The sequence below is a fragment of the Myotis nattereri genome, assembly GCF_964212035.1.
Source record: "Myotis nattereri genome assembly, chromosome: 2".
Lineage (NCBI taxonomy): Eukaryota > Metazoa > Chordata > Mammalia > Chiroptera > Vespertilionidae > Myotis > Myotis nattereri.
Window position 1 is genome coordinate 204,191,610 of NC_138076.1, and position 12,280 is coordinate 204,203,889.

General features: G+C 43.5%; 1 protein-coding gene across 1 annotated transcript in view; it reads left to right on the top strand.

Annotated features, from left to right (window-relative positions):
- POLR3B (RNA polymerase III subunit B) overlaps nucleotides 1-12,280 on the top strand; it is a 107,927-nt gene that overhangs the window by 92,868 nt on the left and 2,779 nt on the right. The window contains exons 25-27 of the mRNA XM_081082846.1: nucleotides 356-522; nucleotides 6,054-6,167; nucleotides 9,498-9,671. Of these exons, the coding sequence (XP_080938972.1) occupies nucleotides 356-522; nucleotides 6,054-6,167; nucleotides 9,498-9,671 (455 nt within the window). The remainder of the gene's footprint in view (nucleotides 1-355; nucleotides 523-6,053; nucleotides 6,168-9,497; nucleotides 9,672-12,280) is intronic.

Here is a 12,280-nt window from a genome sequence, read left to right on the forward strand (position 1 = left end):
TGCATCTTCCTTTCTGTGGGTATTGTTTTATAATCCTGGCTCCAGCACTTATTGGCTATGTGACTGGGGAAGTTGCTTAACCTCTGTGTACTTCAGTTTCCTCATAGGTAAAGTCAGGGAAATAATAGTACCTATCTCCTAGCAGTTTGGGAGGCATAAACTTAGATCACACATGTCAAGCTTTTCTAGCAGTCAGTCACACAGTAGGAGAGAGATAAATATTTGCTAGTAATTTATCACTCTTATTAATAGTAGTAGTTTCATAATTCTTTAGGGAAGTAGGCCAGAGCTAAATAAACAGACAGGATTTCTATACCACTGGAAGGTACTCACTTAATTTGTTCACATCCCACAGGTGGGAAAGTTAATTGAGCTGTTGGCGGGCAAGGCAGGCGTGTTAGATGGCAGATTCCACTACGGCACCGCCTTTGGAGGCAGTAAAGTGAAGGATGTGTGTGAAGACCTCGTTCGCCATGGTTATAACTACTTGGGGAAAGACTATGTTACATCTGGCATCACAGGGTAAGTGTGTGTTTAGGTGTTTTAAAGTAACAGTATGGCCGGTGTTGTTCAGTGCTTAGAGTGGCGTCCCCGAGCACCGAAGGGTCGCAGGTTTGATTCCAGTCAAGGGCACGTACCTGAGTTGCAGGTTTAGTCCCAGGCCCAGTCCAGGTGTATGTGGGAGTCAACCAATTGATGTGTCTCTTTGACATTGATGTTTCTGTCTCTCTCTCTCTCTCTCTTTTTCTCCTTCCCTCCTTTCCACTCTCTCTAAAAATTCAAACGAAAAAATATCTTATGGTGAGGATTAACAAAATAAAAAAGTATGATTTTATTAGAAGCAAGAGCCCTTAAGACAGTGGTTCTCAACCTTGGCTGCACATTAGAATCACCTGGGAATCTTTTTAAAATCCTGATTTCCAGGCCTCATCCTCCGGAAATTCTGTTTCTTTGTTATGGGGTAGGGCCACAACATTAGTAACAAGAAACAGAATTTCCGGAGGATGAGGCCCAGAAATCAGAATTTTAAAAAGATTCCCAGGTGATTCTAATGTGCAGCCAAGGTTGAGAACCACTGCCTTAAGATAATCAAGTTTACTCCTTTAAGAAATCTGATATAACACCAGATTTATGATGGTGGTGTTAGCTAATGCTATGGTGGTAATCATTTTGCAATATATAAATGTATCAAATCAACATGTTGTACACCTTAAACTTGCATAATGTCTTATGTCAATTATATCTCAGTAAAATAGGGATGGGGAAAAAAGAAAATCCAAACTTAGAAAACTGATAAATTAAGAAGGGTTGTTTTACTGGTGGGGCTATTGTTTAAAATATAGAAAACATAATTTACCAAAATAGGATTTCTACACAACTTTAAGTAACAAGTCAGTTATATATAATGTAAAATAATTCTTTAGCTGTTGAACTTGCTCTCTATTGATATGATGAATATCAGATAATTAGTGCTCTGTCAGAGGCCTGAGGCCTTACTTTGCAATCCACAGACTAAAGGCATGTTAAATACTGAGCATGAGCTAGGTGCTAAGTTTATAACAGTGAGCAAAATAGGCATGGTCCCTGACCTAAAAGCATAATATGCTAATTAGACCGGACAGCTAAACGACCTTCTAGACAAAGCCGGGGCTGCGAGGGCCAAGGCAAGCCACCGAGACAAGCTGCTGCTGCTGCAAGGACCAAGCCCCTTGCATGAATTTTGTGCATCGGGCCTCTAGTTAAAAAATAACAGATAAAAGTTAACTTCTCTGCAGGGCCTACCCTGACTACTTAATTTAAAACAACAATCCAGTATTGCCTATTTCTGGCTTTATTTTTCTCTGTAGGATTCATCATTATCAAATATACTAGAGGCCCAATGCACGAAATTTGTGCAAGGGGCTCTGCCCTCACAGCCACGGCAGCTTACCTCGCAGCCCCGCCCACTGGTTGTTCTGGAAGGTTGTTCTGCTGTCCGGTCTAATTAGCATATTAGCTCTTTATTATATAGGGCTAGAGGCCCAGTGCATGGATTCATGCACCAGTGGGGTCCCTCAGCCTGGCTTGCACCCTCTCGCAGGACCCCTCAGGGGATGTCGGATAGCCGGTGCAGGCCCAATCCCCACAGGCCCAATCCAGACAGGAGGGAGCCTAATCCTGTGTGTTGAACATCTGTCCCCTGATGGTCAGTGTGCATCATAGCGACCGGTTGACCGGTTGACCAATTGTTTGATCGCTTAGGCTTTTATCTATATAGATTATCCTATATAATAGAGAGGTAATACGCAAATTGACCATCACACCCTTGCACAAGATGGCCAGCAGGGGAGGTCAGTTGTGTGCGATCAGGCCAGCAGGGGAGGGCAGTTAGAGGCGACCAGGCCAGCAAGGGAGGGCAGTTGGGGGTGACTGGGCCTGCAAGGGAGGGAGGGCAGTTGGGGGGACTGGGCCTGCAGGGGAGGGCAGTTCAGGGTGACCAGGCCAGTAGGGGAGGGCAGTAAGGGGCAACCAGGCCAGCAGGGGAGGGCACTTGGGGGTGACCGGGCCTGGAGGGGAGGAAGGGGAGTTGCGGGGGAGGGATTGGACTGGCAGATGAGGGCAGTTGGGGGGGACCAGGCTGGCAGGGGAAGGCAGTTGCGGGGGGAGGGGGGACCAGGCCTGCAGGGGAGAGCAGTTTGGGGCGACCAGGCCTGCAGGGGATGGCAGTTGGGGGCAACCGGGCCGGCAGGGGAGGGCAGTTGGGGCAATCAGGCTGGCAGGGGAGCAATTAGGTGTCGATCAGGCTGGCAGGGGAGTGTTTAAGGGGTGATCAGGCTGGCAGGCAGAAGCGATTAGGGGTAATCAGGCAGGCAGGCAGGCAGGCGAGTGGTTGGGAGCCAGCAGTCCCAGATTGTGAGAGGGATGTCTGACTGCTGGTTTAAGGGGTCCCAGATTGGAGAGGGTGCAGGCTGGGCTGAGGGACACCCCCCCCCTCCACACACACACACACACACACACACCCAGTTCACAAATTTCGTGCACCGGGCCTCTAGTATAATAATACTATGTAATATTATTGTCTGTCTCCCCAAGTATAATGTACCTCCTTGAGAGCAGGGCTTGTCTGTTTTGTTTACTGTTTTATTTCCAGTGTTTAGCATAGAGCCTGACACACAGCACACATTCCATAAATATTTGTTGAATAAAGGAATGAAAACAAATAATAAATACAAAAAGCTCTCACCTGAATGAAGACAAAGAGTAGGCTAGAGGACCCCTGTGGGAAGGTGGGACCCCTGTGGGAAGGCAGAAATGTGAAGGATGAGAAGAGGGAAGCTTTTGAAGTGTTTCATGTAGAGCAGCGGTTCTCAACCTGTGGGTTACGATCCATTTGGCGGTCGAACGACCCTTTCACAGGGGTCACCTAAGACCATCCTGCATATCAGATATTTACATTACGATTCATAACAGTAGCAACATTACAGTTACAAAGTAGCAACGAAAATAATTTTATGGTTGGGTCACAACATGAGGAACTGTATTTAAAGGGCCAGAAGGTTGAGAACCACTGATGTAGAGGAAAAGCGTATTTAACACCTCACAAGGGATAGATCTTGGTAGGTTTGGGAACTGGAAGAGGCCAGCCTGGCTGCCATGCAGTGAGGAGGTAGTGGTGCAGCCTGAAGTGAGGTTGGGGAAAGGGGAGAGCAGGTCACACAGGCAGAGGGACGGGATTTCTTTTTATCTGGGAGAAACAGATACCCCTGAAATTATTGTGAAGGACAAGGTTTTGAAACTTGGCTTGCACATGATTTTAAAGGATCAAGTTGGTTGTTTAAATTAAGACACACTTCAGTATTTTTATGCCAGGTAAAACTTTGGGACACAGCGTTTATACTGTTCTTCTGAGGTTTTAAACCTCAGAAATGCACGACTGAAACTCAGTGTGGAAGCATGTGTGAGAACACACAGCTTGATTTCAGTGCTGCAAATGGCCTATCCAGATGTGATTAAAATGGTCAAAATCTGTATCTGTTAAAAGCATTGAGTGCTTTCTAAAATGATTTATCCAGCCTGTGATAATATGGATTTCTTTAGGTGTATCACACTTGAGATGTTACAGAAAATCACATTACAGGGAAAGAGTAATGGTCCATTTAAAAAATGATTCAGTAAAATAGCTGGGTTCATTTCAGAAGACGTTGTTGTTATTGTAAACTAATCATCTTAGTCTTTGCTTCTCATGCAGAAATAATGCAAAGTTGCCCAGAAAGTGTGCAGAACAAATGAACCATTTTGGTGGACCTTCTGAACATAATTTTACTGAAAGATTTGAATGGCTTAAGCTCTGCTTCCTATAGATAGCTAATGGCTATGTCTACATCACTGTTCTCTATACTCCAGCCAGTGTTTTCATTTCTTTCCTAATTATCTCGGAGTTCTACAAAGGGCTTGCAAGCATATTCACCTACCAGCTTTCACCCTTTGTCACATTCTTCAGCATAGCTAGGAGGAAAAATTGCATATGGCCTTATTCAGTTGATGATGAAGTGGTGACAGAGTTCCATGAATTCTACCATGAGCAGTCATACTATGGAGGAATAGGATCATTCATTATTAGAGCTAGAAAGAAACTTGGTCCAACCACTTGGTTGTACAACTAAGAAAACTGAGATAAAGAAGTCATATAATTACTATGTGACAAACTGCGACAAGAATAGGGTCTCCTGACGCCCTGTTCCACTCCACTTTGGGTCTTCCAAGAATCTGGTTGTGCTTAAGCTAACGGAATGGCTTGATAAGTGCAAAAGCCTTTGCTAATGATACAGAAAGTATAAGGTATAGCAAGCAAGCGGGCGCATATATATTTATGTGCTTTTCTGCCATGTCTTTTGCTCTTCCTACTCTTACATCATGCTGTGGCCCATATTTACCTGGCTCAAGACCGGCCAGCATGGCAGAGAGATCCCTGGATTTGGAGCTTCCTGCATCACTCACCAGCTCTTACTTAACCTCTTGGACACTCTGTGCCCTTTTCTTTATCTTAAAAATAGGGATGACAGATTTTTATACAGATTAAGTCATGGATTAAGTGACACATGGTAGGTGCTTTTTTTCCCCCCCAGGAAGGAAGCTCTGGGGCAGTAAAAATAATTTTAAAGTCATCAATCCTCTGGCTACTCTTGCTCCAGACTTAAGAAAAAAAGTTTCTTCTGTCAAAGCACTTAAATATTCACTCCTTTAAACTCTTACTACAATATTTCTAAAAATTCACTGCTACATTTGAAGAACCATGAAGGGGCCAGTGTAAGGGAATAGAATGAGCGATGGAGAAAAGAAATAGTAAATGAGTCAGATGTGGACAGGAGCCAGATTACCGTAGACCTTGTGGCTACATGCAAAATTTGGTTGGTACGGATTCTGAGTGCAATGGGAAATTATTGGGAATTTAGATCAGAAGAGTGACCTGCTGCTATTTACATTTTAGAAGGAATGGCTCTGGCTTGTGAAGAAGAGATTGTTGAGAGAGGAAAGTAGAAGCAAGGAGACCAACTAGAAGATTATCTGCAGTAGTCCAGGCAGAAAGGATGGTGGCCTGGCTAGGGTGGGAGCAGTGAAGGATGCACCGTTCCGTACACAGTTTCAAAAGCTGTTTAAATTTTATTTCTTAATTAAACACTGTACCTTTTAATGCAGGGGTGGGGAATATCCAGCCTGCGGGCCATATAAGGCCTGCCAAATCATTTGGCCTGGCTCTGCTAAAGCATTAGGGGTGAGTTCATTAAATGTTTGACCAAATATAGCAGGCCACTTTTTAAGTTGATAATTTTGTATGGCCCATGAATGAGGTTATAAATATCTAAATGGCCCTTGGCAAAAGAATGGCCCTACCCCTGCTTTAATGTATCCATGGTACTTTTATATTTTCAGATCTAGCCTTTTCATTTTCTTTCACTCACTCATAAACCTGTTCATAAACAAGTAAGGGCCTGCCAGTGCTGAGACCTAGAAAAGGCTGTCTCCTGTTAGCCCAGACTTAGTTTCTTAACCCCAAACTCTGACCCTTCTTTCAGGGAGCCTTTGGAAGCATACATTTACTTCGGCCCCGTGTACTACCAGAAGCTGAAACACATGGTGCTGGATAAGATGCATGCCCGTGCCCGGGGACCACGGGCTGTCCTTACCAGGTAAGAGGAGAGCACTCACAGGAGGGATTGACAGTGCAGGCAAGTCTCCCTTGCATTTCCAAGTACAACAATAAGCAGACTCAGCAAAGTTTCTGTTTCCCTGAGATTTCAAACTTTGGGGTATTAGGCATCCACAAAAATTATATATGTCTGATTTACATTAAAAATGGCAGCCAATTGCCTAGCCCCGTGGTCGGCAAACCGTGGCTCACAAGCTGCATGCGGCTCTTTGGCCCCTTGAGTGTGGCTCTTCCTAAGCCTTAGGAGTACCTTAAGTTAATAACAGTGTACCTACCTATATAGTTTAAGTTTAAAAAATTTGGCTCTCAAAAGAAATTTCAATCGTTGTACTTTTGATATTTGGCTCTGTTGACTAATGAGTTTGCCAACCACTGGCCTAGCCGGTTTGGCTCAGTGGATAGAGTGTCGGCCTGTGGACTGAAGGGTCCCAGGTTCGATTCCGGTCAAGGGCATGTACCTTGGTTGTGGGCACATCCCCAGTAGGAGGTGTGCAGGAGGCAGCTGATCGATGTTTCTCTCCCATCTATGTTTCTAACTCTCTATCCCTCTCCCTTCCTCTCTGTAAAAATTCAATAAAATATATTTAAAAAATGGCAGCCAATTAAAAATCATTTTACAGGCACAAAAGCAAACCCTCTGTAGGTCTTCACAGTGTTCTTCTATCTAATCGTTTACTGTGAACCAGTTTACAAGTATGGTCCTGTTCAAAACAGTTCCTTCATAAGAATGTAGGTACACTTACACACACATACGCATATCAGTACACCTCACGCTCCCGTGTGTGCACAGAAAACATATGCATACATTATTTGGTAGCCTAAGCCACAGCTGTCATTTTTCTTAAACTTCTGTGATTGGAGCATAAGACACCTGTACTTGCATGCTTATTTGCATAAGCTCCGGGGTCCATGCATGCCCCTTCATCAGTGTATCCTCAATTCAAGCCCAATGTCGGATTTGACGAATGGGTATAATTGTTGGGAAAGGAAATTTACAAATACCAAGTTTATGTGTTCTCACTACTACATTTTCCAGTTGGAGCAGTAAAGGCTAAGGCAGTGGTCCTTAACCAGGGCAATGTTGCCTCCCTGGGGACATTGGAAAACATTTTGGGGATGCCACAACTTGGGGGCAAGGAAGGAGCTACTGGCATCTATAGGTCAGGAATGCTGTTAAACATCCTGCCATGCACAGCACAGCCTTTACCTCAGAGAATTACTACCCAGCTCAGTATGGCACTACTGCCAAGGATGAGGAACTCGGAGCCAGGGGAGGGAACACGGGCCCTGGGGTCAGAATGACATAGATGTGAACTCATCACCACCTTGTATTACTATCATGAGCCTTGGACAGATCTCTTACATCTCTCGGCTTCATTTTCCTGTATATGAAGTAGAGACAATAAAACCCACTACACAGCATGCTGGTGAATGTCAGGTGTTTGAATATAGTCTGTGTACAGTGTCGATGGGAGATGCTCAATAAATAGCCAGGTCCCTGTCCACTGTCATGGAGCATTGCTTAGATGTTACAGTGTAGTGGAGGGAGCAGAGGATGAAGCAGCTAATATTTGGGTCTTTGTTTTGTTTTGTTTTCCAAACCACAGGAGAGGTATAGATGACTCAATCCCTTGACCATGTAAAACTGAGCAAATGCACATGCCTATTGAAATGACAGGCATTTGTGTACTTAAATTACAGAAGAGGGAAGAGAAGTTGAGATTCTCAAGCCAGTATTGACTTCAGCACTGAGACCCTACTTGGGTTAGGTGTATCTTTCCCCTGCATACTGTTCCCTCCGGAACTTGTATTTCACTTACAACATCCAAAAACTATTTCAGAGTAATATAAATGTCAAAGCAGTTATTCCCTATGTTTTACTTGGTTGTATAAAAAAAGTTATTACTTTAGTATTACTTTTGTGTATTCCATATGAAGACCGCCTGGAGTGCATTTGTCTATAGTCAGTTATCTCAGTTGGTTAAAATTCAAGTTGTGGGTTCTGCCCACATGTGATCTGACCACCTTCACTTGTCCAGTGGCCACAGGTGGAAGGGTCCTTCCCCTGTCCCAGGGAGGTTCTATCAGATAAAAGCATATATATGTTATGCTCAGCTATGAATTTTCCACTACAGTGTGTTCATTGAGATCTACTTATAAATTTTTCATATGTAGGTTTTCTTTCAACAAATAATATACAACTTAAATTGACTTCCCATTGTAACTATGAACAACACAAGTTAACATTTCAGCATGTGCTGGCAATCGTGTGTTAACCTTCTTAACTCTTTGGAAATCTGGCAGCAACAATAGCAAAGATTAAAAGATGCTGTGGAATAAAGCAAACAAGAGCTTTATAGTCCACCCCTGCTCACACTACCTCCAAGGAGTGTCACTCCCACATCAGCTGGCCAGGGTGCTCATGACTCTCTCTCTCTCTGTCTCTCTGTCTCTCTTATTGATCATTTGTGTCACCAGTACCTAGGTGGGGTTGCCTAAGTTGTTTCAGAATCTCTAAATTTTACCTGCATCTCTGGATCCTGGATCCTTAATCTTTTAAAGTATTCTCAAGCCCAGCAGATACATAAACTACAGGGAGTCCATTCAGGGGCTAGTAGCCGCCCAGTTCAAGTGCTCCCTCTAAAAAGGAATGGAGCATTTTCACACACAAAGGAAGAACTTGTATGGGACACACAACTGGGGGCGCGGGAGGTAGGTCTCTAGGGAACCTCCCATCTGGCTCCAGGTGACTACTGATCTCTTCCAAATTTTATAAAAATCCATTTGCTTCTTTCCAGGTTTAATTGATTTAATAGTAAATAATTAAGCATGGAGGCCTGGGGCTAACTGCTAGAGGACCCGGGTTTCTTCCACACTCTGTTCTGCTCACTTTTTCTGTTTTTAAATAACAAAGAACTAAGACATCTCTGAAAATACTCAAAAGACATCCCTCCCTATAATAATGATAGTGATTGTAATAGTAATCGTAATGCTAGCACTGGTACTTTATTTGCTGTATGTTTATTATTATATCATTATTTAAATAATTATTTATTATTTCTATTTAAAAATAAAAATAGCAACCAACCACTAGGATCACATCTCTGCTTATTTAAGGCTCTTTGGAACAGGTAGTCTTATGTACGTTTTACAAATGAGGCTGAGAGGCTGAGCAGCATGCTCAAGGTCACTGCCTAATAAGTGATTTGAATCCAGGTGAGCCCTGCTCCAAAGCTCTGTGCTCTTAGCCAGCATGTGATGCGGCTTCTTTGTGTAATATAATAACACATTTGTTTAACTTGTTTCAAAGGCAGCCCACTGAAGGTCGATCTCGTGATGGTGGTTTGCGTCTTGGAGAAATGGAACGTGACTGTTTAATTGGTTATGGAGCCAGTATGCTTTTACTAGAGCGACTAATGATTTCAAGTGATGCCTTTGAGGTTGATGTTTGTGGGCAGTGTGGACTTCTGGGGTATTCCGGCTGGTAAGTGGATACCATATGTCTTTCATATTACACCCCCTGCCTCTTAAAGCACAGCTCAGAATTGACTAGATCATACCTACATATTCTCCAACCTTCCGGTCCATGCTTTCCTGGAATTGCGGATTCTGTGTGTACATGTTCACTTTGTCTACCTAATGTCCTGCTCTGTACACAGCCGGAGTTTAAACTCCTAAGGACTAAGGACTTGATCATCTTGTTACTATTATCTCAAGTACCTTTTATAACACTTCACCTGTAAAAATCCTAGCAGAGTCATTGGTAGATGTTATAATTATAGCATATTGTTGATAGAAACATTTTAGAGAAGATTGTGTCGAATGCCCTCATTTAACTTCAAACCTAAAGAGCCAGGTGTGTTGCCCCAGATCTTATAGCAAATTAGTGACAGACCAGGACCAGAACCTGGCACCCTGATTCCTTGTCTGTACTCTGTCTGCACAGCAAGCTGCTTTCCACTTGGACTGTGAATCCCATGATGGCAGAGACCATATTGCTAACTGGCACTAGGATTGTCAGTAGGTAAACTGTGATTCAGTCTGTTAGTTCAATGCAGTCAGTACACAAAGTCCAGTTTAAAAGGTGATGCTGCATACCTTTTGTTTGTGTTGTGAGAGCATCTTTTCTCCTTGCAATGGTTCCGCTGCACCACCAAAGAACCACTGCTCTGCTTGGAGCCTTGGTCATGATCCAGAACCCTGAATACCCCTATAGACAGGAGGGCCTGCGTTCCCCAGACTCTACTCACTTTTCTGTCAGAGAGCAGGTCTAACAACATCTGAGGCAGGTGCTGCAGGGATGGGAAGTAGCTTCATCTTCCTCATCACCTCTCACTTCCCTTCCGGAGCCCCTTTCCCTAGGGATGGGCAGTCCCCAGAAGGGCAGTTAGGCACAGGTGAGCATTCATTGCCAGAGCTTGAGGGTTAGTTACATGGGCCACGTTTTCCTTATGAGTCCCCCGACTTCTTGCCATCTTAAGCTGCCAGTTCTTGGTTGAATAAAGCAAATTAAGAGTCAGAATATGGGGGGAAATAAAGGGGACATCTGTAGTACGCTCAACAATGAAGGGGGAAAAAGGATAATGAGTGGCCTTCTTAGAACACAGTGTATACCTTGTTAGTTAGATGTCAAATCCTTTTAGCCAAAATTAGTTATTTCATAATTTTGATGTAGAAGAGTCAATGAAAGCTGTCTGTGAAGAAATCATCTCATTTTAAAATCTGACACAAGAGGTGGCCATTTGCCTTTCATAAGGTTGCAGAGATGGGGTGACAATATTCTGAGCGTAAACTTAGCTCTTTCTTGTATCAGTGACATGGGTCTTTTGAAATGCATATTGAGTTTGTGTTTTATTGTCCTGTGTAACAACAACAAGATGTAATGTAATAGGAAGATCCTGAAACTTAGTTCCACTATGCTTAAATCTTCAAATTTGGCACAAGGATTTTTAAGTAATTTACTTTGAAAAGATGGTGCAGAAGGGTCATCTTATTACCAATAGGGATCATGAAACTTCAAAAAAGAGTTTCTTTTCTTCTCCATTCCCCCTGCATTCTCTCGAGTAACCCCCTCCCCCCCCCCCCCAAAAAAAAGAGGAAGAGTGAGGAAAAGGAAAGGAAAGAGGGAGGGGGGAAGCAGGGGAAAAAAGAAAGAGGGAGGAAGGCTAAGAGGAAAAATAAAAGAAGAAAAGAAAGAGGGAATGAGGGAAAGAGGAAAAAGAGGAAAGAAGGGGAAAAAGGAAGGAGGGAGGGAATGGAAGAAAGACGAAGGAAGAAAGGAAGGAAAAGAGAAAGAAAAGATGATCATATTTACTCATGCACTTTGAAAACCTTGCTCTCTTACGCTGAATACTCGGGGAAACTAAGGTAAGCAGTAATTGGTCTCAGCGTTATTCTGTTAATTTCATATCTTCTTTCCTGCTTTGCTTCTGTCACATTTAAAGATTATCCGAGAGCAGTGCCTGATTTTGAAGCTCATGTGTTCAATGTGTATTGTATTTGGAACCCTTTCAAAGAGCACTAAATCAGGTTACACGGTTTAAGGGTCTTGACTGTAATTAAACAGACCTGGTACTGTACTGTATGTCTGATTTTGAATGGCCTGCTTTATCCCTTGTTGCCAACAGGAAAGCATCCTCGTCCAGTCTGGAAGGCTGGCAGGCTCCGTGTGCAGCTCTCAGGCAGAGGCGCATAATGATGCTGTCCTTTTCCCATGTTACCTGACGTGTGTGCTGGGCTGTGTGGGAGGGAGCACGGGCGTTTGTTGGAGGAAGTCGCTCTTTAATGAACGGCACAATGGAGGCTGAGTAATTAGAGCAGTTCGGAACCTTGAGGCTAGCCTTCTGTCGCTGAGCTGCACATTAGTAAGGCATTGCTATGGGGATATTTACAGCGAGACTGTTCTACGGAAGACACGAGGGGTATAAGTCACAAAAGAGAGGTCCAGAAGGAAAACTGCAGAGAAAAGAAAATCCCTGTTAAGATAATTAGCTCATGGAGGATATTTCACTGGACAATCATTTCTCACGTGAATCCACAGCCTCCTCCTTTTGCTGGCTTTGCCCTGAAAAATCAGTTTATTTTATTATTGTT